The 23,630-nt window shown below is 45.1% G+C and overlaps 1 protein-coding gene across 2 annotated transcripts in view; it reads right to left on the bottom strand.

Moving 5' to 3' along the window:
• Window positions 1–590: 590 nt before the first annotated feature.
• Window positions 591–23,630, bottom strand: part of RPTOR (regulatory associated protein of MTOR complex 1) — a 318,041-nt gene continuing 295,001 nt past the window's right edge. For both annotated transcript variants that reach the window (XM_069750796.1, XM_069750795.1), the window contains exons 22-35: window positions 17,602–17,705; window positions 17,301–17,487; window positions 16,143–16,253; window positions 15,373–15,478; window positions 14,823–14,937; window positions 13,584–13,708; window positions 13,361–13,465; window positions 13,214–13,264; window positions 5,870–5,976; window positions 5,459–5,586; window positions 2,717–2,803; window positions 2,504–2,620; window positions 2,277–2,406; window positions 591–1,301 (exon numbers count right to left, since the gene is read on the bottom strand). In XM_069750796.1, coding sequence (XP_069606897.1) covers window positions 1,233–1,301; window positions 2,277–2,406; window positions 2,504–2,620; window positions 2,717–2,803; window positions 5,459–5,586; window positions 5,870–5,976; window positions 13,214–13,264; window positions 13,361–13,465; window positions 13,584–13,708; window positions 14,823–14,937; window positions 15,373–15,478; window positions 16,143–16,253; window positions 17,301–17,487; window positions 17,602–17,705 — 1,542 coding nt within the window. In that variant the 3' untranslated portion in view covers window positions 591–1,232. The remainder of the gene's footprint in view (window positions 1,302–2,276; window positions 2,407–2,503; window positions 2,621–2,716; window positions 2,804–5,458; window positions 5,587–5,869; window positions 5,977–13,213; window positions 13,265–13,360; window positions 13,466–13,583; window positions 13,709–14,822; window positions 14,938–15,372; window positions 15,479–16,142; window positions 16,254–17,300; window positions 17,488–17,601; window positions 17,706–23,630) is intronic.

Below are 23,630 nucleotides of genomic sequence, written 5' to 3' on the forward strand. Positions count from 1 at the left end.
GCCTGGCCGAGGAGGCTCCGTTGCTTGGCCGAGGAAGCTCCGTTGCCTGGCCGAGGAAGCTCCGTTGCCTGGCCGAGGAAGCTCCGTTGCCTGGCCGAGGACACTTTCTAGTCTGAGACGACCCGTGTTAATATAACACCAGTTGTCATAAAATGTATCTTACTGGTCAATGCTCCCATTATTATAACTGAAGCCCCATGGATGGACCCCCCCCATCCTATTACTCCCACAAATGAAAATGGGGCTGCTATGTGTACGCAGTGATAAAACTTCTTCCTCATACTAAGGATCCCTCCCCGTTCCCCTGAAAAAAATGAATTACAAGGATAAAAGGGAACTTGAAGATGAGCTATGACAGCCTCATGAATAAGAAACTGCTGGTTTGATTAAAGCCTCCTCAATCATCGAGGTGGAGGTTGTAGGTGCGGAGGCTGCGAGGCAACTTTATCAAACCCTTTAGTGATTCTTCTGAGAGGCGCACTGTTACTGGAATCATTAACCCAAGAATCACCTGAGTGCCTCCACAGCATGCCAAAGATCAACGGCAGGAATATGAGTATGTTCACAAGTAGTTGCTTTTTTTTTTTTTTGCGTCAAAAACACAGACTATGGCCAAAAAAACGCAGAGGAAATTTCTTGCATTTCTTATGCATTTTTTTTGGTGCTAAGCCATTTTGATCTCAACGGGGAAAAACGTTGAAAGAATTGAAATGCAAAGCTTTTTTTTATATATATATATAAAAAAAACAGGTCAAAGAAATGCAAGGAAAGAAACGCACTGTGACTGAGATTCTAAAAAATCTCATTCATATATAAAGTTTTTTCCCTCATGAAAAACAACGCTGCGTGTGAACAAGCCCAAATCATCAGTAGCACAAATAAGGATTCAAACCAGGCATCACTTAAAATAATCCTGCCCACTACGTCAAATTTCTGGTCGACGTATACGTCATATACCAAGTCCGCCCCCCCATTCCCCTCTGATTGAATGTTTAAAATAAAAATCAAACACAAAATAAGTATAAGAATTAGATGGCAGGAGACGGGGAATCTTCATATAGTTCTGTCATTGGTTCATTAACTTATTCCATTCAGAGAGGTCTTCAGGTTCTAAGAAGCAGCATTCGAATGTCATCATCAATCACCAAGTAAGGTCAAGAGTCTTGTCCAAAAAAAACAGGAAGATTAGGAAAGGAAGCCAAGAGGCCTTCTCTGCGTCTCTCTTCCGGTGGCTATCTCACTCTTTTCTCCACCGAATATATAGACATGTAGTAATCGTTACTGCCGACAGCTAAGTGAGGCTAGGGTGAGGGGGGGAGAAAAAAAAAGAAAAGATTAGATATTGCCAATTACATAAGACTAAACAACGCTGAGGACAACAAAGCCAAGTTCAGTTATGTTCTTTGTGATATAGTGGTTCTATGATTTTGGACCCTTTCTGAAAGCCAGTCTCTCCCTGACTAACTACACCATCTCACCAAATGCCCAGAAATGTGGGTGCATCATCAGAGCCTGGTTTGGCGCTGGTGCCGATTTGCAGCCAACGCAGGCAGCAGTATGGCCACTGGAGAGAGATGAGATTCTGGATCTGGTGAACACTTAACTCCTTTAGGCACTTTATGTGCCAGAGAATCTTCAAACACAATCTCTCAAAATACATCCACTATATGTTCACCTGTGGAACTGGGAATAGTCTTCACTACCTCTTTCCTGTACAAAACGTCGTAAAAAAGGACACATTAGCGTAGAACTGCCAAATCAGTGTGCAATCCCGTTAAGAAGCCAAAGCTGGTGAAACTTGAGTCTGGCTGGATATGCAAAATCATAAGATGGATTTTAACTGATGTTTTGTGAGAAGAATAAAAGTATTTGTGTGGAAGCATACTAATTTAGCAGAACTTTACTATTGAGTTCTTTTGAGGATTTTTTTTTATAATATCTATACCACAGAAAAGCTGTGAAGGCTGTTCCTAACTCCGTAAGTGAAGTTGATGCTATTCATGTGATGATCAATAAATAGTTGATTTTTTTTGGATTGAATCTCGGCATTCTACCCAAACCAAGACTCTTCCTGCAAGAACATCTCCAAGCTCAGTCAAACTGGGTGCTCATATGTATGGAGGAATAGCAGCTTGCCGATTCATGAAGGTGTAAAATGTTTGTATTATGAATATATAGATTATGACTAGAAGAAATAATTTAAGAGTGAATGTTAGAAGTTTCCTCAAACCTAGGCCACATTTAGTCACAAGCAGACCATTGCTGGAGACACTTACCCAGTAGGGATGGAAAGCCAAGCAGCTGATTGCCCCAATTCTTTGGCCCATGAATCCATCATAGTATTTGATGTTACTAATCTGTTCACCGCCACCGTTATAGATGGCAATAAACTGATTCATAGAACCACTGAAAGAAGAGAGGAAAGTGTAAACCTGGTATACAGGACTGGCATATAACACAGCATGCACACGACAGGTTATGGATTGGCAGAGACATGACTTACCCAGCAAACAGGTTGGCCAGTGGATGGTAGTCAAGAGCTGTCAGTCCTTTGACGATCTGTAGCGTGTTTACAGATTCCGTTAGCCTGGGGTCAAAACTTCGCACGTCGCCATTGACGCTGGATATGGACAAGATTGGGTTTTATACCGTAAAATATAAGACATTGAAAAACGTGCGACTGTCAAAGGAAACAAAAAAAAAACGGATCTTGTACCTGACGCTCAAAACGTTTCCTTTCGCATGTGTTTCGATATGAGTTTTTATTACCCAAGAAGTATGCTCACGATAGGTCATGACACGACTGAAAACACAGAGAAAAGCGATGTCAGATAACTGCGACAGTAAAGTCATAGTAAGCAGTTAGAAAAAATAAAAAGATCAGATAAATTTTTCCCCAGAAACAGCGCCACACTGCACCGTAGGCTGTGGCTGGTATTACAACTTAGTCCAAGGTGGATTAAGTCTAGTATCTAGTTTAAGTTACCGCATCTAGTCACCATTCCCATGTTTGCTTGGATCAGACAATTATGTATGGCAAAAGGAATAATTAGCTGTCAATTAGTTATGGTGCCACTTATCTCCATGCTAACACTTTCATGACCAGACAGTTTTCTGTTGTAATACCCTTTCCCAAGAACTTAAAAAAATTATTTCCCATTGACCTGACTATTTTTTGCGGGACAAGTTGTAGTTTTGAATGACTTAATTTCACCAAATAATTTACAAAAAAAAAAATGGGAAAAATTCCAAATGGGGGTTTAAAAAAAAAAATAAAAAAATTCCACAATGGGAACTTTTCAGAATATTTTCCCAGGCTCGAGGTCATATGAGGACATCCAGCAGAGGGCGCCTCATCGCAACTCGAGGTAACTACAGGACATTCACCTGCATTAGCAAGCTTCTGCTTGTAAAATTAGTTAACCCTTTCAGATGGATTTACAGCGTGGGATGAGACTGATCGTCGGAAGGTATGGAATATTCTTGTTTGTTTTGTTTACATTTGTTTCAGGTGACAAGGGTCTTCAGGTGGATTACCAGAATAATATTACAAGCTTTGTATTTTTTTCATTAAAATACTTTGTAATAATGTGTGTGTTTTTTTAACCATTTCATACTATTGGATTAATAATGGATAGGTGTCATAATTGACGCCTCTCCATTATTAATCTGGCTTACTGTCACCTTACAATAGGAAGGTGACATTAACCCTTCATTACCCCATATCCCACCGCTACATGGGAATGGGAAGAGAGTGGCCAAGTGCCAGAATAGGTGCATCTTCCAGATGTGCCTTTTCTGGGGTGGCTGGGGGCAGATGTTTTTAGCCGTGGGGGGTGGGAATAACCATGGTCCCTCTCCAGGCTATTATCTGCCCTCAGTAACTGGCTTTACCACTCTGGCGGAGAAAATTGCGCGGGAGCCCACGCCAATTTTTTCCGCGATTTAACCCTTTAATTTAATAGCTAGAGCGCCCAAATTTTGCACACACACACTACTAACATTAGTAGTGTGGAAAATGCAAAAAAAAAAGGGATATGAGATGGTTTACTGTATGTAAACCATGTCTCATATCATGTCGGGTTTGTGAAGGAGATAGGAAAAGTCGGCAATTGAATTACCGGCTTTTAAGCTATCTAGCGCTGTATGATATATTAATATCCGTCTGTCTGTCTGTCTGTCCTTCTGTCACGGTTATTCATTCGCTGATTGGTCTCGGCAGTATCAATAGTAAAACGATCTAATGTTAAAAATAATAATAATAAAAAAAAAAACCCTTATTCTCACCTTCCGCCGTCGCGTCCTCTCCTCAGCACTGCAAGCGGCAGGTTCCGCTTCCAAAGATGCTATGGGAGAAGGACCTTCCATGACGTCACGGTCATGTGACCGTGACGTCATGGAAGGTCTTGCGCTCATACCAATCCTGGGACCGGACACCGCTCACAAGCGCCAGAACTACAACGGGCTCTTCGGATGGGGAGTATGTTTATTTTTTAAACTGTTACATACGTGACTGGGCAATATACTACGTGTCTGTGCTGTATACTACGTGACTGGGCAATATGCTACGTGACTGGGCAATATGCTACGTGACTGGGCAATATGCTACGTGACTGGGCAATATGCTACGTGACTGGGCAATATGCTACGTGACTGGGCAATATGCTACGTGACTGGGCAATATGCTACGTGGCTGGGCAATATGCTACGTGGCTGGGCAATATGCTACGTGGCTGGGCAATATGCTACGTGGCTGGGCAATATGCTACGTGGCTGGGCAATATACTACGTGGCTGGGCAACATACTACGTGGCTGGGCAACATACTACGTGGCTGGGCAACATACTACGTGGCTGGGAAATATACTACGCGGCTGGACAATATTCTACGCGGCTGGGCAATATTCTACGCGGCTGGGTAATATACTACGCGGCTGGGCAATATACTACGTGGCTGGGCAATATACTATGTGACTGGGCAATATACTACGAGGACATGCATATTCTAGAATACCTGATGCGTTAGAATCGGGCCACCATCTAGTGTGTGTGTATATATACACTGTCTGTGTGTGTATATATATACATATATATATATATACACACACACAGACAGTATATATGTTTTTACGATTATTTGAGCCCATGGATCCATTGTATGTCCGTGTTACAAGCCTGCAAGAAAATCTCGCAGTACGGTTGCCATACGGATTACATATGGAGGATGCCATGCGCAAAATATGCTGACACACCCTGCCTACAGATGACATATGGATCACTATTTTGGGGACTTTTCTGCGTATTACGGCCGTAAATAACAGACCGTATTTTCATAAGCTGAGTGTGACGCCGGCCTTACAGAGAACCCATCAGGTTTTTGGTCAGGAAAGAGTTAACAGGGTGCTATCATCTATATTTCCATCATGGGAGCATTTATTTTGACTTCTAAAGGACAGTACCAATCGTTCTGTGACATCCTGCGATCAAAGATCCGAACCGTGCCGTCCCCGAGGCCGGCCACAATGAGGGAGCGATTGGAGGCACACGACAAGCTGGTCACGCAGCTATCCGCTCCGGTGGGAATATCCTGAAGAGAGATTATATACAGTCAGGATGGATGGTATATAAAGTAATCACAATATCAGCCCTATATTGTAAAAATCATCATCTGGAAGAATTAAACTCAGATGACTCTATATTTGCATCTCCACAGCTTCTCCTTTTCAGCTGCCACATACTTTATACTTCCACACCTTCAGCTTTGGGAACAATATGTAAAACAATGCTATCGGTCAATGGAATTTGTGGATTATTGGGGACTGGATTAAAGGAATTATGGAAACACTTTTTTTTTCAGCACTGTCACTCACCTGCACTTTCATCTCTTGGTCAGTGTCCCATATTCGGATGATGCGGACATCCCCGGAGGCGACGAGTAATCCGGTCTCTTGCTCCCAGTCTACTACCATTCCGGCCCCTGAGAAGACAGGACATTAACATGGTACATTGTATCTGATGCACAGATTAAATGCAGACAGCAGATCCCTCTAGTGTACAAGGATATAGTGACCCAGTAATAAAGTACAAGGGTCATTACATGGCACCCATTAAAAATGAGGGTCATCAATGGATTCGCACTGGATCCTCCAGAGAAAAATGTTTGCTAATGCCAACTTCCGACTTTCTTACAGCACTTCAAAACGGAGGTGAAAAGTTTGTTGAGGGGTTTATAGGAGACTGGTGAGCAAAGGCTTAATCCAGGAAATACAAAAAATAAACTTTTCATCCATAATTTAATATGTAATAAGCTGAAAACAGGTTGGTTATATCTGGAAACCATCAGTAAGATGCTGTTGATGTACAGTACAGACCAAAAGTTTGGACACATCTCATTTAAAGATTTTTATGTATTTTCATGACTATGAAAATTGTATATTCACACTGAAGGCATCAAAACTATGAATCAACACATGAGGAATTATATACTTAACAAAAAAGTGTGAAACAACTGAAATTATGTCTTATATTCTAGGTTCTTCAAAGCAGCCACCTTTTGCTTTGATGACTGCTTTGCACACTCTTGGCATTCTCTTGATGAGCTTCACGAGGTAATCACCAGAAATGGTCTTCCAACAATCTTGAAGGAGTTCCCAGAGATGCTTGGCCCTTTTGCCTTCACTCTGCGGTTCAGCTCACCCCAAACCATCTTGATTGGGTTCAGGTCTGGTGACTGTGGAGGCCAGGTCACCTGACGTAGCACCCATCACTCTCCTTCTTGGTCAAATAGCCCTTACACAGCATGGAGGTGTGTTTTGGGTCATTGTCCTGTTGAAAAATACATGATGGTCCAACTAAACGCAAACCGGATGGAATAACATGCCGCTGCAAGATGCTGTGGTAGCCATGCTGGTCCAGTATGCCTTCAATTTTGAATAAATCCCCAACAGTGTCACCAGCAAAGCACCCCCACACCATCACACATCCTCCTCCATGCTTCACGGTGGGAACCAGGCACGTAGAGTCCATCCGTTCACCTTTTCTGCATCGCACAAAACACAGTGGTTGGAACCAAAGATTTAAAATTTGGACTCATCAGACCAAAGCACAGATTTCCACTGGTCTAATGTCGATTCCTTGTGTTCTTTAGCCCAAACAAGTCTCTTCTGCTTGTTGCCTGTCCTTAGCAGTAGTTTCCTAGCAGCTATTTTACCATGAAGGCCTGCTGCACAAAGTCTCGTCTTAACAGTTGTTGTAGAGATGTGTCTGCTGCTAGAACTCTGTGTGGCATTGACCTGGTCTCTAATCTGAGCTGCTGTTAACCTGCGATTTCTGAGGCTGGTGACTCGGATAAACTTATCCTCAGAAGCAGAGGTGACTCTTGGTCTTCCTTTCCTGGGGCGATCCTCATGTGAGCCAGTTTTTGTAGCGCTTGATGATTTTTGCCACTGCACTTGGGGACACTTTCAAAGTTTTCCCAATTTTTCAGACTGACCTTCATTTCTTAAAGTAATGATGGCCACTCGTTTTTCTTTACTTAGCTGCTTTTTTCTTGCCATAATACAAATTCTAACAGTCTATTCAGTAGGACTATCAGCTGTGTATCCACCAGACTTCTGCACAACACAACTGATGGGCCCAACACCATTTATAAGGCAAGAAATCCCACTTATTAAACCTGACAGGGCACACTTGTGAATTGAAAACCATTCCCGGTGACTACCTCTTGAAGATCATCAAGAGAATGCCAAGAGTCTGCAAAACAGTCATCAAAGAAAAAGGTGGCTACTTTGAAGAACTTAGAATATAATACATAATTTCAGTTGTTTCACACTTTTTTTTGTTTAATTATATAATTCCACATGTGTTAATTGTTTTGATGCCTTCAGTGTGAATATACAATTTTCATAGTCATGAAAATACAGAAAAATCTTTAAATGAGAAGGTGTGTCCAAACTTTTGCTCTGTACTGTATTTTGTATTCGGAGCTTTTCTCGTTCGTGCAATTATGCACTCTGCATCTTTGACATTCATACATTACGTGTTTAGACAATACAACATCTTTAGGACAGAACACATTATACACCACTAGTTATTGAACCCGTTCTACGCCCGGGTGGCGAGCATTAATATTGGTATATGGGCTCCATCCTGGTATGTGCTGCTACCATCTTGCACCCCCATCCTGCCATGTGCAGCCTCATCCTGTTTTGTGCGCCTCCATCTTGTCATGTGCTACTCTCTTCCTGAGCCCTCATCCTGTCATGTGCTGCTCCCATCCTACGCCCCATCCTGTCATGTGCTGCTCCCATCCTGAGCCCCCATCCTGTCATGTACTGCTCCCATCCTGCGCCCCCATCCTGTCATGTGCTGCTCTCATCCTGCGTCCCCATCCTGTCATGTGCTGCTCCTATCCTGCGCCCTTATCCTGTCATGTGCTGCTCCCATCCTGCGCCCCCCATCCTGTAATGTGCTGCTCCCATCCTGTGCCCCATCCTGTAATGTGCTGCTCCTATCCTGCGCTCCATCCTGTCATGTGCTGCTCCCATCCTGCGCCCCCATCCTGTAATGTGCTGCTCCCATCCTGCGCCCCCATCCTGTAATGTGCTGCTCCCATCTTGCGCCCCCATCCTGTAATGTGCTGCTCCCATCCTGTCATGTGCTGCTCCCATCCTGCGCCCTCATTCTGTCATGTGCTGCTCCCATCCTGCTCCCCCATCCTGTCATGAGCTGCTCCCATCCTGCACCCCCATTCTGTAATGTACTGCACTCATTCTGCGCCACCATCCTGTAATGTACTGCTCCCATCCTGCGCCCCCATTCTGTAATGTGCTGCTCCCATCCTGAGCCCCCATTCTGTAATGTGCTGCTCCCATCCTGCCCCCCATTCTGTAATGTGCTGCTCCCATCCTGCACCCCATTCTGTCATGTGCTGCTCCCATCCATATGCCCCGTACGCTGCTCCATAAAGGTTGATGGCCCCCATAAGATGCTCCATAGCATAATATGCCCTGTATGCTGCTGCGATTAAAAAAAAATGACATGCCTATTGTCGCTGGGCGCCGAGTGCCGGGGGCCTGAACAGGCGGGGACACCAATGCGCTATGGGGGTCAGGTGCTGGAGTCGCCGCTGGCTCAGGCCCCCGTCACTTGCTATTCCACCACTGCGGCGCGCACTAAGCACATCATCGCGCCCTCTGACCTGAACGTCACAGGCAGAGGACGCAGAAGACAGAGCGGCGCGCAGCGGTGGAACTGGGACAGGTGAATATAGCATACTCGCCCTCCTGGCACGTCCCTGCTTCTCCGTCGGAGATCGCGGTATGCGTTCAGTGCTTACGAAGCAAAAGAGGGGCGGGGTGGCTCAAAGAATTGATCAATTGTTTGCTAAATGTCTCATTTTGAAAATACAGTTAGAAATCAATATGTGCATTTGCACTTTATGTATTGTGTCTTAACCTTAGGCAGCGCTGGCTTCTCCCCTCTTTTCCTCAGTGCTTACGAACACCGCAATCTCCTGGGCTGAGTCACTCTGTGGGGTCCAGACTGCGCAGGCGTTTGCGCAGTCTATAAAGGGGTCGGACAGAGTGATGCTCCCAGTGTTATATTATAGATGTGGTCCTAGGCCCCTATCACCAACCACCGAAGGCAGTAGCCATGGAAATACTCCCACCAAATTGTACACATGCAAAAATGGAGTAAGACAATCCACCAAAAAGGGTAAAAGGATAAGTATTTTTACTTACATAGTAACATAGTAACATAGTTAGTAAGGCCGAAAAAAGACATTTGTCCATCCAGTTCAGCCTATATTCCATCATAATAAATACCCAGATCTACGTCCTTCTACAGAACCTAATAATTGTATGATACAATATTGTTCTGCTCCAGGAAGACATCCAGGCCTCTCTTGAACCCCTCGACTGAGTTCGCCATCACCACCTCCTCAGGCAAGCAATTCCAGATTCTCACTGCCCTAACAGTAAAGAATCCTCTTCTATGTTGGTGGAAAAACCTTCTCTCCTCCAGACGCAAAGAATGCCCCCTTGTGCCCGTCACCTTCCTTGGTATAAACAGATCCTCAGCGAGATATTTGTATTGTCCCCTTATATACTTATACATGGTTATTAGATCGCCCCTCAGTCGTCTTTTTTCTAGACTAAATAATCCTAACTTCGCTAATCTATCTGGGTATTGTAGTTCTCCCATCCCCTTTATTAATTTTGTTGCCCTCCTTTGTACTCTCTCTAGTTCCATTATATCCTTCCTGAGCACCGGTGCCCAAAACTGGACACAGTACTCCATGTGCGGTCTAACTAGGGATTTGTACAGAGGCAGTATAATGCTCTCATCATGTGTATCCAGACCTCTTTTAATGCACCCCATGATCCTGTTTGCCTTGGCAGCTGCTGCCTGGCACTGGCTGCTCCAGGTAAGTTTATCATTAACTAGGATCCCCAAGTCCTTCTCCCTGTCAGATTTACCCAGTGGTTTCCCGTTCAGTGTGTAATGGTGATATTGATTCCCTCTTCCCATGTGTATAACCTTACATTTATCATTGTTAAACCTCATCTGCCACCTTTCAGCCCAAGTTTCCAACTTATCCAGATCCATCTGTAGCAGAATACTATCTTCTCTTGTATTAACTGCTTTACATAGTTTTGTATCATCTGCAAATATCGATATTTTACTGTGTAAACCTTCTACCAGATCATTAATGAATATGTTGAAGAGAACAGGTCCCAATACTGACCCCTGCGGTACCCCACTGGTCACAGCGACCCAGTTAGAGACTATACCATTTATAACCACCCTCTGCTTTCTATCACTAAGCCAGTTACTAACCCATTTACACACATTTTCCCCCAGACCAAGCATTCTCATTTTGTGTACCAACCTCTTGTGCGGCACGGTATCAAACGCTTTGGAAAAATCGAGATATACCACGTCCAATGACTCACCGTGGTCTAGCCTATAGCTTACCTCTTCATAAAAACTGATTAGATTGGTTTGACAGGAGCGATTTCTCATAAACCCATGCTGATATGGAGTTAAACAGTTATTCTCATTGAGATAATCCAGAATAACATCCCTCAGAAACCCTTCAAATATTTTACCAACAATGGAGGTTAGACTTACTGGCCTATAATTTCCAGGTTCACTTTTAGAGCCCTTTTTGAATATTGGCACCACATTTGCTATGCGCCAGTCCTGCGGAACAGACCCTGTCGCTATAGAGTCACTAAAAATAAGAAATAATGGTTTATCTATTACATTACTTAGTTCTCTTAGTACTCGTGGGTGTATGCCATCCGGACCCGGAGATTTATCTATTTTAATCTTATTTAGCCGGTTTTGCACCTCTTCTTGGGTTAGATTGGTGACCCTTAATATAGGGTTTTCATTGTTTCTTACCGTGGAGAAGAAGGTGTTTAATATGTTAGCTTTTTCCTCGTCATCTACAACCATTCTTTCCTCACTATTTTTTAAGGGGCCTACATTTTCAGTTTTTATTCTTTTACTATTGATATAGTTGAAGAACAGTTTGGGATTAGTTTTACTCTCCTTAGCAATGTGCTTCTCTGTTTCCTTTTTGGCAGCTTTAATTAGTTTTTTAGATAAAGTATTTTTCTCCCTATAGTTTTTTAGAGCTTCAATGGTGCCATCCTGCTTTAGTAGTGCAAATGCTTTCTTTTTACTGTTAATTGCCTGTCTTACTTCTTTGTTTAGCCACATTGGGTTTTTCCTATTTCTAGTCCTTTTATTCCCACAAGGTATAAACCGCTTACACTGCCTATTTAGGATGTTCTTAAACATTTCCCATTTATTATCTGTATTCTCATTTCTGAGGATATTGTCCCAGTCTACCAGATTAAGGGCATCTCTAAGCTGGTCAAACTTTGCCTTCCTAAAGTTCAATGTTTTTGTGACTCCCTGACAAGTCCCCCTAGTGAAAGACAGGTGAAACTGCACAATATTGTGGTCGCTATTTCCTAGATGCCCGACCACCTGCAGATTTGTTATTCTGTCAGGTCTATTAGATAGTATTAGGTCTAAAAGTGCTGCTCCTCTGGTTGGATTCTGCACCAATTGTGAAAGATAATTTTTCTTGGTTATTAGCAGAAACCTGTTGCCTTTATGGGTTTCACAGGTTTCTGTTTCCCAGTTAATATCCGGGTAGTTAAAGTCCCCCATAACCAGGACCTCATTATGGGTTGCAGCTTCATCTATCTGCTTTAGAAGTAGACTTTCCATGCTTTCTGTTATATTTGGGGGTTTGTAACAGACCCCAATGAGAATTTTGTTACCATTTTTCCCTCCATGAATTTCAACCCATATGGACTCGACATCCTCATTCCCTTCGCTAATATCCTCCCTTAAAGTGGACTTTAGACAAGACTTTACATAGAGACAAACCCCTCCTCCTCTCCGATTTTTACGATCCTTTCTAAACAGACTGTAACCCTGTAAGTTAACTGCCCAGTCATAGCTTTCATCTAACCATGTCTCGGTTATTCCCACTATGTCAAAGTTACCTGTAGATATTTCTGCTTCTAGTTCTTCCATCTTGTTTGTCAGGCTTCTGGCGTTTGCGAGCATGCAGTTTAGAGGATTTTGTTTTGTTCCAATCTCCTCACTGTGGATTGTTTTAGAAATGTTCTTACCTCCCTTCTGAGTATGTTTTCCTGGGTCGTCTTTGTTCGAGTCTAATGTTTTTCTTCCCGTCCCCTCTTCTTCTAGTTTAACTTAACTAATTATATAAAAAGGCACTTAAACCAGAGTTACAACCATATCAAAGACAGAGTTCTTTTTTGATAAATTAAATACACTATCACTTTACTTATTTTATGGGGTTGGCTACTAAGCTCTGATCCGCTATGCTATACCTGTGGTGTTGCACTTGATTTTTTCTTGTTGCACCTGTTCCTTTGCTCATAAGAACTCTGTCTTTGATATGGTTGTAACTGTTGTTTAAGTGCCTTTTTTATATAGTTAGTCAAATAAAAATACTTATCCTTTAACCATTTTTGGTGGATTGACTTACCTATTTTTGCAAGTGTACAAATTACGTGTTTATACGTTCATGATCTGTCCAAATATTGCAATAATATCCAACAGCAGCAACAAGTCTGCATACTGATGGTTTCCATATACAAGCAGGAAAAAATGAACACACAATATTCCTACCAAGTTCATTTTCCCCCCGTTCTCCTTACCTCCTTGCTTACTACGGTCAAGGTATATGGAGACTCGTCGAGCAAGGCCTCCTTTTTTTAGGGAAAAAAAAAAATGTTATTTATGCATCATACAATTCCTACACCAGGCTCCTTCCCACCCTAAGTGTCGTGCCATCTGGGTGTTACCTCGGGTACTTGGCAGCATGTCGGACAGCCCCTGCCAAGCAGTGACCATCTCAGGATTCTTCTCTTGATCAGCAAAGTTTTTCCATACTCTTATGGCGCCATCATCTGTTAGCACAAGTGAATTGTTATGGCTTCCTCCATAGAGGCAGACTCATGAACGCTCAAGACGGCGGGGCCTGGATCAGGAGCCAGCACAGATGATAATCTCCTGGCTCCTCCTTACCTGTGGCGGTCAGCAGCAGCGAGCAGTCCTGGCCATTCAGATACTCCATAGCTGTAATCCGGGTGTAGCGCGGGTTACCATTGTGGAAGTAATCCAGCTTCTCATTTTTCTCCCAATCCCAGAAGCTGCAACCAATCCATTGATAATAAGCATCAAGACAGGAGAAAAACTCATATGTAGGACTGACTAATGACCTCCTTTAAGGGCCGTCTGTCAGAGCAAAATGTTGTTGAAATGCAAGTATATCCCCGTGTAGGGCAGCCAAGAAGAATCATGCTTTTCATTCAAAAATCCATGGGCTAGATTCCAATAAAACCTTCCATAAAGCATCATGCAGATTGTGGCTTCAGTACACCTTGGACAGGTGGCCGTGTGGTTCAGAGCCCCTTTTATTAGTCAGTCATACCAGCTCTGCAACAGCTTGCTCAATTGGAAGCTTTGGTTTCACTTGTGTTGGACAAGTGCTGCCCCGAATGAGGTACCATGCATGTGCACAATGCCAGAGTAACAGCGTATGTGCAGAAAAGTGAGATGGAAGCTCAAGGAGAAAGGTTGTTCTGCGCACACACCAGCACTGGGGCAGCAAGCAAAATGCGCCAGCACTGGAGCGGTAAACAAATTGCGCCAACTCTGGGGCAGCAAGAAAATTGCGCCAACTCTGGAGTGGCGAGCGTATGTGCCAACACTGTGATAACGTGCACATGCGCCAACACAGCAATGATGAGTGAAATGCAACAACACTGGGGCAGCGAGCGAAAAGCGCCACCACTGTGGTGATGCGCGCATGTGCCAACACAGTAAAGATGAAAACAGGAACTACCACTGTGACAATATGCGCATGAGTGTGATTTCAGTAATTGAAGGGAACGTGCCAATTTAGGAAGTGGGAGACGGAGCAGGCCGGACTGACTGACAGTAGCTGTCCTAAGGCACATGGCCCTGTCCACCAAGCAACTACGGTAATTTGCATAAACCTTTAAAGGAGGTTTTCTTGAAATGTATCTTCTATTTTAGAACTAAAATCTATGATTTCTCGGAGGGTGAGCAGGGCATAGATGCGCTTGACAATTGGTCTTGTGCTGCACATTTCTGTATTGGGATGTGAATGGCACTGATGCAATAACCTGCCAGGATGCGCACGATACCTGCCAAACAATATCGGACATCTTTGAACATGTATGTCCTGAGACCTCGCTGTGTTCCACCACGTGGACCCATTCGTCCCGTATATTGTCTTACCAGATACTGTCTTTGTCCGCAACTGCGATGCAGGACGTAAACGGATGAAACTTCACCACGGAGGGAACTCCCGGATTGCGGTTAATGAAGATCTGTTCATCCATCTTAGTGATGCCTGATAAATAAGAGAAAACTAAATGATTACAAAAAGTTAATTTCCTGAAGGAAAACTCCTTCCTGCCATCATCTACTGGGACTCTCCGGCTCCGCACAGACCCAAGGCCGGAACTGCCCCCGCCGGCTGCATCTCTCCATCACACACATATTAATAAATGGAGCTGGCTGGGGAGGATGGATATTGATCTGGGAGTGGACACTTGTCAGCTCAGATTAACTGCGCTCGGCAGGACAGGCGCCGTGTTAAGACAGTCACAGACACTTAAAATCTCATCTCGACACACAGGAAAGAAGAATCTAATACTGCGGGAGTAATCCAGTCCTCATGGCCAGGAATCCAGGAAGGCAGAGAGACAGGAGGGAGGTGCAGGAGACTGTTCATGGCCGTCAGACAGCAGGAAGAGAGTGCTGTTCAGGATGTCGGGGTACGCACCTTTCTGTATGAGGCAATGTGCTTCATTCCGGACCCTGGCATTCCTCAGGAATCGCCATTCGCGCTCTTTACGGACCTGGCTCTCCTCATCATGTTCTTCAGGCACCTGCGTAACAGCAAAAGTCAGTCCAAAGCCTCCAGAGTCACAGCAGCAGGGTCTATACCCAATTAGCACAGACGAGTCCATCATTACCCTGCTCCTAATTCTGTTATGGACTCAAATTTCAATTCAATATTATTGGAACATGCAAGCAAAACCGCTGACAAGCTGCAAACCATGTAAGCACTACTGGGGGGAGGGGGCACACACAACATGAACATCTCCCGACAAAGCGTCTTACAAGTAAGGTTTCTTTTATAATGGTCATCTCATGCTACTCATCTTAGTAGTATGCAGGGGATAAAGATGGGCACCGGAATGGAGGGGTCACACAAGGGTGCCAGCATGGGGGGGGACACACAAGGGCGCCCGCAGGCTAAAAGGAGTCCACTGGTCGGCTCCCTCGCACTATTTCCTACTAGGCTCATCTTCGTTCACAAGTTTCAGCTCACGGAGGACAAAGTAGTGTGATAATGTGTGCAAAACTGTAAAGCGCTGCGGAATATGTTAGCGCTATATATAAAAAAAAAAATAAAAGATAGTGTCCCTTTGGTTTTTATTTTAAAAATTAGTTTGTATACATCGGAAATCTACATCCAGCAATCCTGATGGATACGACTGATGGACACTGCATCTGGTGATGAACCAAAGATATAACTGTATCCATTACCTTCATAACTGGCTGAGCAAAATACTTGGCGTTCCAGTCACAGAAGCCAGTCTGCAGCGATCCTGAAAGGAAGCCCTTGTGGACAATGACGTCATCTCCGTCTTCAGCAGTCTGGAAAAGAGGTCAGCGTTATGGACGCCCCTAGGACAGATCTTACGTCATTTTGGAAAGTACTTTATTTGATGTTTTTCTCGGCAATCACAGTCTCTACTACTCAGAGGCTACAAAATCTGCACTTCTGGGAGGGCAGAAAGAGCTGCGATATCTGCTCTATGCCAAACAGCAGCACCAGGAGCTGTCACTAGTAGTAACGTTCATCTTTCACGACTTCCACCCACTCATTTGTTAAGCGGGCACAGCATTTATGGCATGCTGTGGTTATTAAAATTCTTCAGCGTTGCCTTTGTAAGTCTAGGTCATCCATTTTGCAATGCATGTGACCACCCTGTGACATCACTAGTGACTTCAGAGCCAGGCCGCAGCACAATTTCAGGGCTTGATGAAAGCTGTCGGAAGCTGTGATGGATGCACACTCAATATGTACAACATGATGTTAGCAGACATAAGTCCTATGATTAGGGCACATGCATTCAGGGGGCATCTGATCCCTTCTCAGATGAGCCAGATGTGACCCCAGCTTTGCACATGACGTTGGATGTGCTCCGGTAATAGGTAATACGCACATGCTGTTTTTCAGCTCTAAAAGTCAGAACCAATGCGATGTGTGCATACAATGCAAATACTTACAGAGCAGGCCGCGCATCAAATATTCATGAGCATCAGCCGGCTTTACAGAAGCCCAGGGAGCCGTCAGCCCAGCATGTGGAGATGAGTAAGTGAGAAGAACGGATGCGTCATGTGAAAGAGAGATGAGCTGCTTTGAGGCTCCATCTCACATATGTATGTACAGACATGTGTATTAGATAATGCTCCCATCAGGGCATCCCCAAGTGCTATGGGCACATTTACCGGGCAGCATCATAGTGGCGTCATCAGGCATCCATGGCCTCCAATGCAATGCATGATTGTGACCCCAGATCAACAGCTGCTCTGACACTTTCTCCATGATATTGATTTGCCCTGACCAGGACCAGGACCAGGTTGTCCTGTTATGTGGAAAGATGTAACGTTTCCAAAAACAGAATCGAAGTGCATTACCTGTTCTGGGCCTTTGTCAAACATCTTGCGGGTTCGGGGGAACTGATGAGAATGTGGGGTGTATTGGACACTGACATTTCCCCCAACGTTGGCAGGCCGGGTAGAAGGTAACTCCCTGTTGACTGTTGGTTTAGGAACATCATTGGTAAGACTTGAGCTGCTGGCGCTTGGAGTTGGAGGTGACCCCCTAAAGTAGCAATCAGAAACGCCACATTAATTATTCCTGTTGGAAAAGTTAATCACCTGCACTCGAAAATATGAAGAAGGGGTGACAACTGGCAGAAGCTGCACAACATCTTACCCAACTTGGTGGATGTGCATCCCCTTATTAGTAGGGCTAGCCGGAGCAGACTGTGTGAGGGAGGCAGCGTCCAAAATGCGCTGTGGGCGGGTGCTCATGGTGGCCTGAAAGAGCAAAACAGGTGAGCATGAGAAAATCATTAGAGTCATCCATGTAGCCTGATAATACGCTGCCACCCGGGAATCCATCCCACCCATGCCGTCATCCGGGAATCCATTCCGCCCATACCATCACCCAGGAATCCATCCCGCCCACCCGCCACCTGGGAATCTATCCCGCCCACGCCACCACCCGGGAATCCATCCCGCCCACTCCGCCACCTGGGAATCTATCCCGCCCACGCCACCACCCGGGAATCCATCCGCCCACGTGACCACCCAGGAATCTAACCATCCACGCTGCCGCATGCACCTAATCCCCAGTGCTGCCACTTAGGCATCCAACTACATTAGTAAATGGGCAACCTGCCAGCCATACAGCTATTAAGGCACCCACGTTTTTTTTACAAAGTCACTGCGGCTGGAAAAAGATAGGGCGGCACTGAAGTTGTCATTTTGGTTGGTCCTGCCAATTTGTAGGTACATTTGTAGATGACACCATGTAACAGGCACTGATGGAGGTGCTGGGGCTGGCAGAATATGGGGACATTATGGAATGACACGCTGGCAGGCAGTTTTTGGCAGCAGCTCAACTATAAGAAATAAGGCTGAGAGATCAGAGATACCCTACAACACCACTGCAGTAAGTGAGATGCTACGATAACATTTCAATAACCAACCGGACCCTGATTCTAAAATTGCTTTTTAATATCTCATGAGGATTGTCCCTAACGAGCGGCTTCGATAACAGCATTGCACACGACTCTCGCTTTTATTACTCAGAGAACTGTGGCAGTCAACGGCGCTTTAATGAATGGAGAATTTTCAGCCAATTAGAAGCCGGTCTTCATTAACAGTTTAATTACTGGAATCCATACAAATGGCAGGAAGACCAGGGAGTCATTATCAGGGTGTGCATGATAGGGAGATAAAAATAGGGAATCAGGTCCAACTGGAATTTCAACGGTTAAAAAACAAGGCAACCCCTCCAATGCAGGGAAGCTGCTGCAGAGGTGAACAGAGGAGCGTGTGGGCAGAGGAAGCCCAGGAATCCCCCCGCAGGATTCACTCTCGCTGACACGGTTTGACAGAGCTATATTCCTACTGAATATCAATGCTGGTCCCTGGGGGCGAGCTCTGCGCCACTGCGTGCAGTATATAGGAGGGAGATGCAGAACAATGGGAATCCCCGCCATGCTGCACCGTCCTCTATGCATACCGGACCGATTATAACATTGTGTCCGGTGGCAGCACGGACATGCCAGAGAAGGTCCATGATCTACAACCATCAGCGACTCCCACACTCGCCCCTGCTGTTTGGGATTTTCAGCACTTGGAAGCTATCACATGTGGCACCAATACATACAGGTTGCAATGAACCGCCATGAGGTCTACATATGGTGGTCTCCTGAATGTACCCCTCTCAACGGTGTCCTCTTAGAATCATCAGGGCAGCGTTTCCCTTGGTGTCGGAAATCTGAATAATCAAAAGCATCAGGCCATGTGCACACAGGTTGGATTTGCTGCAGATGATTATTTTTGCAGGAAATCTGTAGGTAAATCCACAGAATTGTGCAGATTAGCATCGGATTTTCATTTGGGGAATAAAAATGGTTTCAAATCTGCATCTGCGGATTTCCCAGTGAATTTGCTCCATTTCTTTCTGATTTGACAGGAAAGTAAATGGGGGGTATCTTCAATGAATCCATGCTCGGCCCGCTACAGGCTCGACAGGCTGCAGATATATAAATCCACAAAGCAGGTAAATTTTCTGTATGGAACAGAGGTCGCTTGCACCGGCCTTCTGCTGTGGATTTTACCCGTACAAATCTGCATGTATAATCCGCTTCATTTTAGGCCTGTGAAAACTTATCCTTAATGGTTACGTTCACATAAGGGCAGAATGTCAATAGTTTCTGTGGACTGGCATTAAGGACTTCTCCCATTTCAATGGGGTTCAATAAGCAGCAAATCAGTTACAAAATCTGCAAGTGCATTTTGCAGCAGATATGACGCTGATTTCACATCTCTACACTGAAAAAATAGAGATTTTTGTGTACTCATCGTAAAATCCTTTTCTCCTAGGCATTCATTGGGGTACACAGACTGTGGGTGTATGCTGCTGCCACTAGGAGGCTGACACTAAGTGATACAAAGAAAGTTAGCTCCTCCTCTGCAGTATACACCCTCCTGCTGGCTCTCAGCTAACCAGTTCAGTGCAAAAGCAGTAGGAGATCAACATATGAGAGTATAGCATGTCAAATTATAAAACAAGTACAAGCTAACAACAGGGTGGGAGCTGTGTCCCCCAATGAATGGCTTGGAGAAAATAATTTTACGGTGAGTACACAAAAATCCCCATTTCTCCTTCGCCACATTGGGAGACACAGACCGTGGGACGTCCCAAACAGTCCCTGGGTGGGGACATCATCAGATCAGGCTCTGTGTAACCGCTACTTACAAGTACGCCTCCGCGGCCTGCAGAGTCCCCCTGCCCAGACTCACATCTGCAGAAGTCTGGGAATTGTAGTGCTTCAAGAACGCATGCAGACTGGATGAACCCGCAAGCTTGCAGGTATGCTTTGCCAATGCCTGGTGCCTAGGGCCCAAGAAACCTCGATAGACAGGGAAATAGGCTGACATCTAACACGGAAGGACTCCTGGATGGTGGAACGAATCCACCAGGCTATCATGGCCAATGAAATGGCTAAACCCTTCCTGTATCCTTCAGGAAACCTTCTTCTTACAGTCAGGAAGCCCGAATAAAGTGTCCAACCTTAGGAAGGACGCCATCCTCGATACGTACCTACTCAGAGCACTCACCTCGTCCTGAATATGGGGAACCCATTCCGTTTTGTAGACAGGTGCCGAAAGGGCTGAGGGAAGAACGATGCCCTCATAACAGTGGGAATACAATACCACCTTGGTAACAAGGGACAGGGATGGCCTGAGGACAACCTTTCCTTGATGGTAATAAGGAAAAAAGTCTGAAGCAACAGAGCGGCCAGCTCCGAAGACTCATCACGATGACTAGATCGCATAGAAAAAAAAATGGGTGACCTTCCCTAATAGTAAAGTCTGTCCAGATCAAAAGGAGTCTACTGTAAGACTCCCAGAACCATTAAGGTCACAAAGATCTAACGGTATGCGATAACGAAAAAGAACCACATGTGAGAACTCCCTGCGAGGAAGTCCCTACTTCCAGTTTTGTTGCAATAAGACGGAAAAATACTAGTTCCGCAAATGAAAAACCTGACATGGTCAGTACGGATCTCCCAGGATCACTGGGGTCATTCCTGCTTCCGAAAGGCTCTCGGAAGTAGTGGAAGAGGGGTTATGGAAACTGGTACCACGGAAGAACCAGAGCATGCACTGCGATGGCTTTTGGATCTCGAGGCCAAACCATGAACAAGAGTACATTGGCGTTCAGTCTGGACGCCATCTGACCTACATCTGGAATGCTCCAGTGAAGGCAGATCTGATGGAAGACTTCCGAGTGAAGTACCCACTCACTTGAAGCGGGAGCCTGACGGCATCTGCCGCCCAGAATTCTACTCCTGGGATGTGTAGTGCTGAGATCACCGAATGATAGATCTTGGCTAGTGATGAGCGAATATACTCGTACTCGAGATTTCCCGAGTATGCTCGGGTGTCCTCCGAGTATTTTTTAGTGCTTGGGAGATTTAGTTTTCATCGCCTCAGCTGAATGATTTACAGCTTTTAGCCAGCATAAGTACATGTGGGGGTTGCCTGGTTGCTTGGGAATCCCCACATGTAATCAAGCTGGCAAGTATCTGTAAATCATCCAGCTGCGGCGAAAAAAAAACCAATCTCCGAGCACTAAAAAAATACTCGGAGGACACCTGAGCGTGCTCGGGAAATCTCGAGTAAAGAATATATTCGCTTATCACTAATCTTGGCCCAACCTGCTGTAGGACTAGCCGTACCGTTCGGATCATCAGAACAATAAATCAGGGGAAGAAGACTGGCATCGGTAGTCACTAATAACCATTGAACAGGGAGAAAGGATCTCCCCTGGGATGAGGAAGGAGTTCAGAGAGTACCCTCTGAAAGCCTGTTTGACCTGCAGAAAACGAGAGAAGCAAAGGAAAACGCTTCCATTGCCATCACCATTTTTCCTCAGAATCCTCCTAGCAAATCGAATGGAATGAGGAGATGAGTGATCAAGTGTGCGACATCCCTGCTGAAGGGCCATGGCCTTGTCTCAAGGTAAAAATTACCAACCTTCTGGAAGTGTCTAGGATCATCCTCAAAAGGGATATCTGCTGGGCTGGAAATGAGGAACACTTGGCTAAGTTTAGCTGCCAACCCAGGAAAGAGAGGGTATCGCAAGAGATATAGATGACTCAGCGCAGTCCTGGAAGAGAGGCTAGAAAGTCGACCAGATAGGGCTGGATTACCACACCTCTAGGGTGCAAGAGGAACATGACAGCCGCTATGACCCTTGCGAACACTCTAGGTGCGGCAGCAAGGCCGAAGGGCAAGGTGGTGACTTGAAAATGCTGTTCGCGAATGGAAAAGCAAAGGAATTTTTGAAGAGGAGAAAAATAGGAATGTGAAGGTAAGCATCCCGAATGTCGATGGATGCCAGAAACTCCACCTTTTTCCGTTGAAGTAATGGCTGAGCGAAGGAACTCCATCCGAAGAAGGAGCTTGTAAGAAGTTTGAGGTCCAGGATCGGTCTTACTTTTCGGTCCCCTTTTTTGGAACCAAGATTCCTTAGATCTAGACTGTCCTGGATATCCCTTCCACTGCTGGTTGGGTCTATAGGAAACATGTGATCCTTCGTTCCTGCGTGGGGAACGCTCCCAACTTCTCACGGAAGAACCGACCACTCTGGTAAGGGAGTGATGTCAGAGGCTTTTTGAACGCAGAGTAGGCTTCCATTCTCTGAGCTTTAATGCCCTACTGAGTGTAATGGCATTTGCTGCTGACAGCGCAGAGCCAGGCAACTAGCCGCATCCAAGAAGCGTGAACCACATAGTGTCCCGCTCAAGAGATTTGAATGGCCAGCTGTATTGTCTACGGGAAAAGGTTACTGTTGTGAATCAAAGTAGTTAGGTCTCCGACCAGGAGACCATTGCTCTAGCAACCCATTCAGCAGCTAAGGGAGGGTAGAGCGCTTATCCAGAGGCCGCAACAGAGAACAAACTAGATTTGCTATCTTCAAGGGAATGGAGCACACTCAGCAAATCAGGTGGTGCAGGCTGTACTTGGGAAGAACCCAATACCAGTCAAATAAGCGAGAAAACAGCCGCACTCTCTTGGGTTATAGCTTGCAAAGTGGTGTATTTATTCACATGTGTTTGACATTCAAATATATGTACACATACAGCAGGATAAGAAAAAAAGTGACGTTTCGACCCAATTCCGGGTCTTTCTCAAACTGAGTAGCTGATACTGTTTGAAAGTTTGAAATTAGGTCCCAAAAAGGGCTCCTCTAGGTGTGGCGCTGGGGTATCCTGCTTGACACACTTCCAGGAAGCAGGATACCCCAGCGCCACACTTTTAAACAGAATCAGCTACTCAGTTTGAGAAAGACCCGGAATTGGGTCGAAACATCACTTTTTTTCTTATCCTGCTGTATGTGTACATATATTTGAATGTCAAACACATGTGAATAAATACACCACTTTGCAAGCTATAACCCAAGAGAGTGCGGCTGTTTTCTCGCTTAATAGATTTGCTATCTGACAGTCCGTGGTATTTTTAACTGATGACCCATCGGGCAGGGATACTGGTAGGTATACCACAGGAGATTTTACTCTGTTAATCTGCCAAGTGGCAGAATGCGCGGCAGCATCCGGCAGGTCAGGAAAAAGACGTCGCTTGCTATCGCATCATCTGCTAAATAGTGGTGATGCAGAGGGGGGTGCTCGGATGCCAAAAAGGGTGCCTCTGTACATCCAC

This window comes from Ranitomeya imitator, chromosome 2 (genome assembly GCF_032444005.1).
Source record: "Ranitomeya imitator isolate aRanImi1 chromosome 2, aRanImi1.pri, whole genome shotgun sequence".
NCBI lineage: Eukaryota > Metazoa > Chordata > Amphibia > Anura > Dendrobatidae > Ranitomeya > Ranitomeya imitator.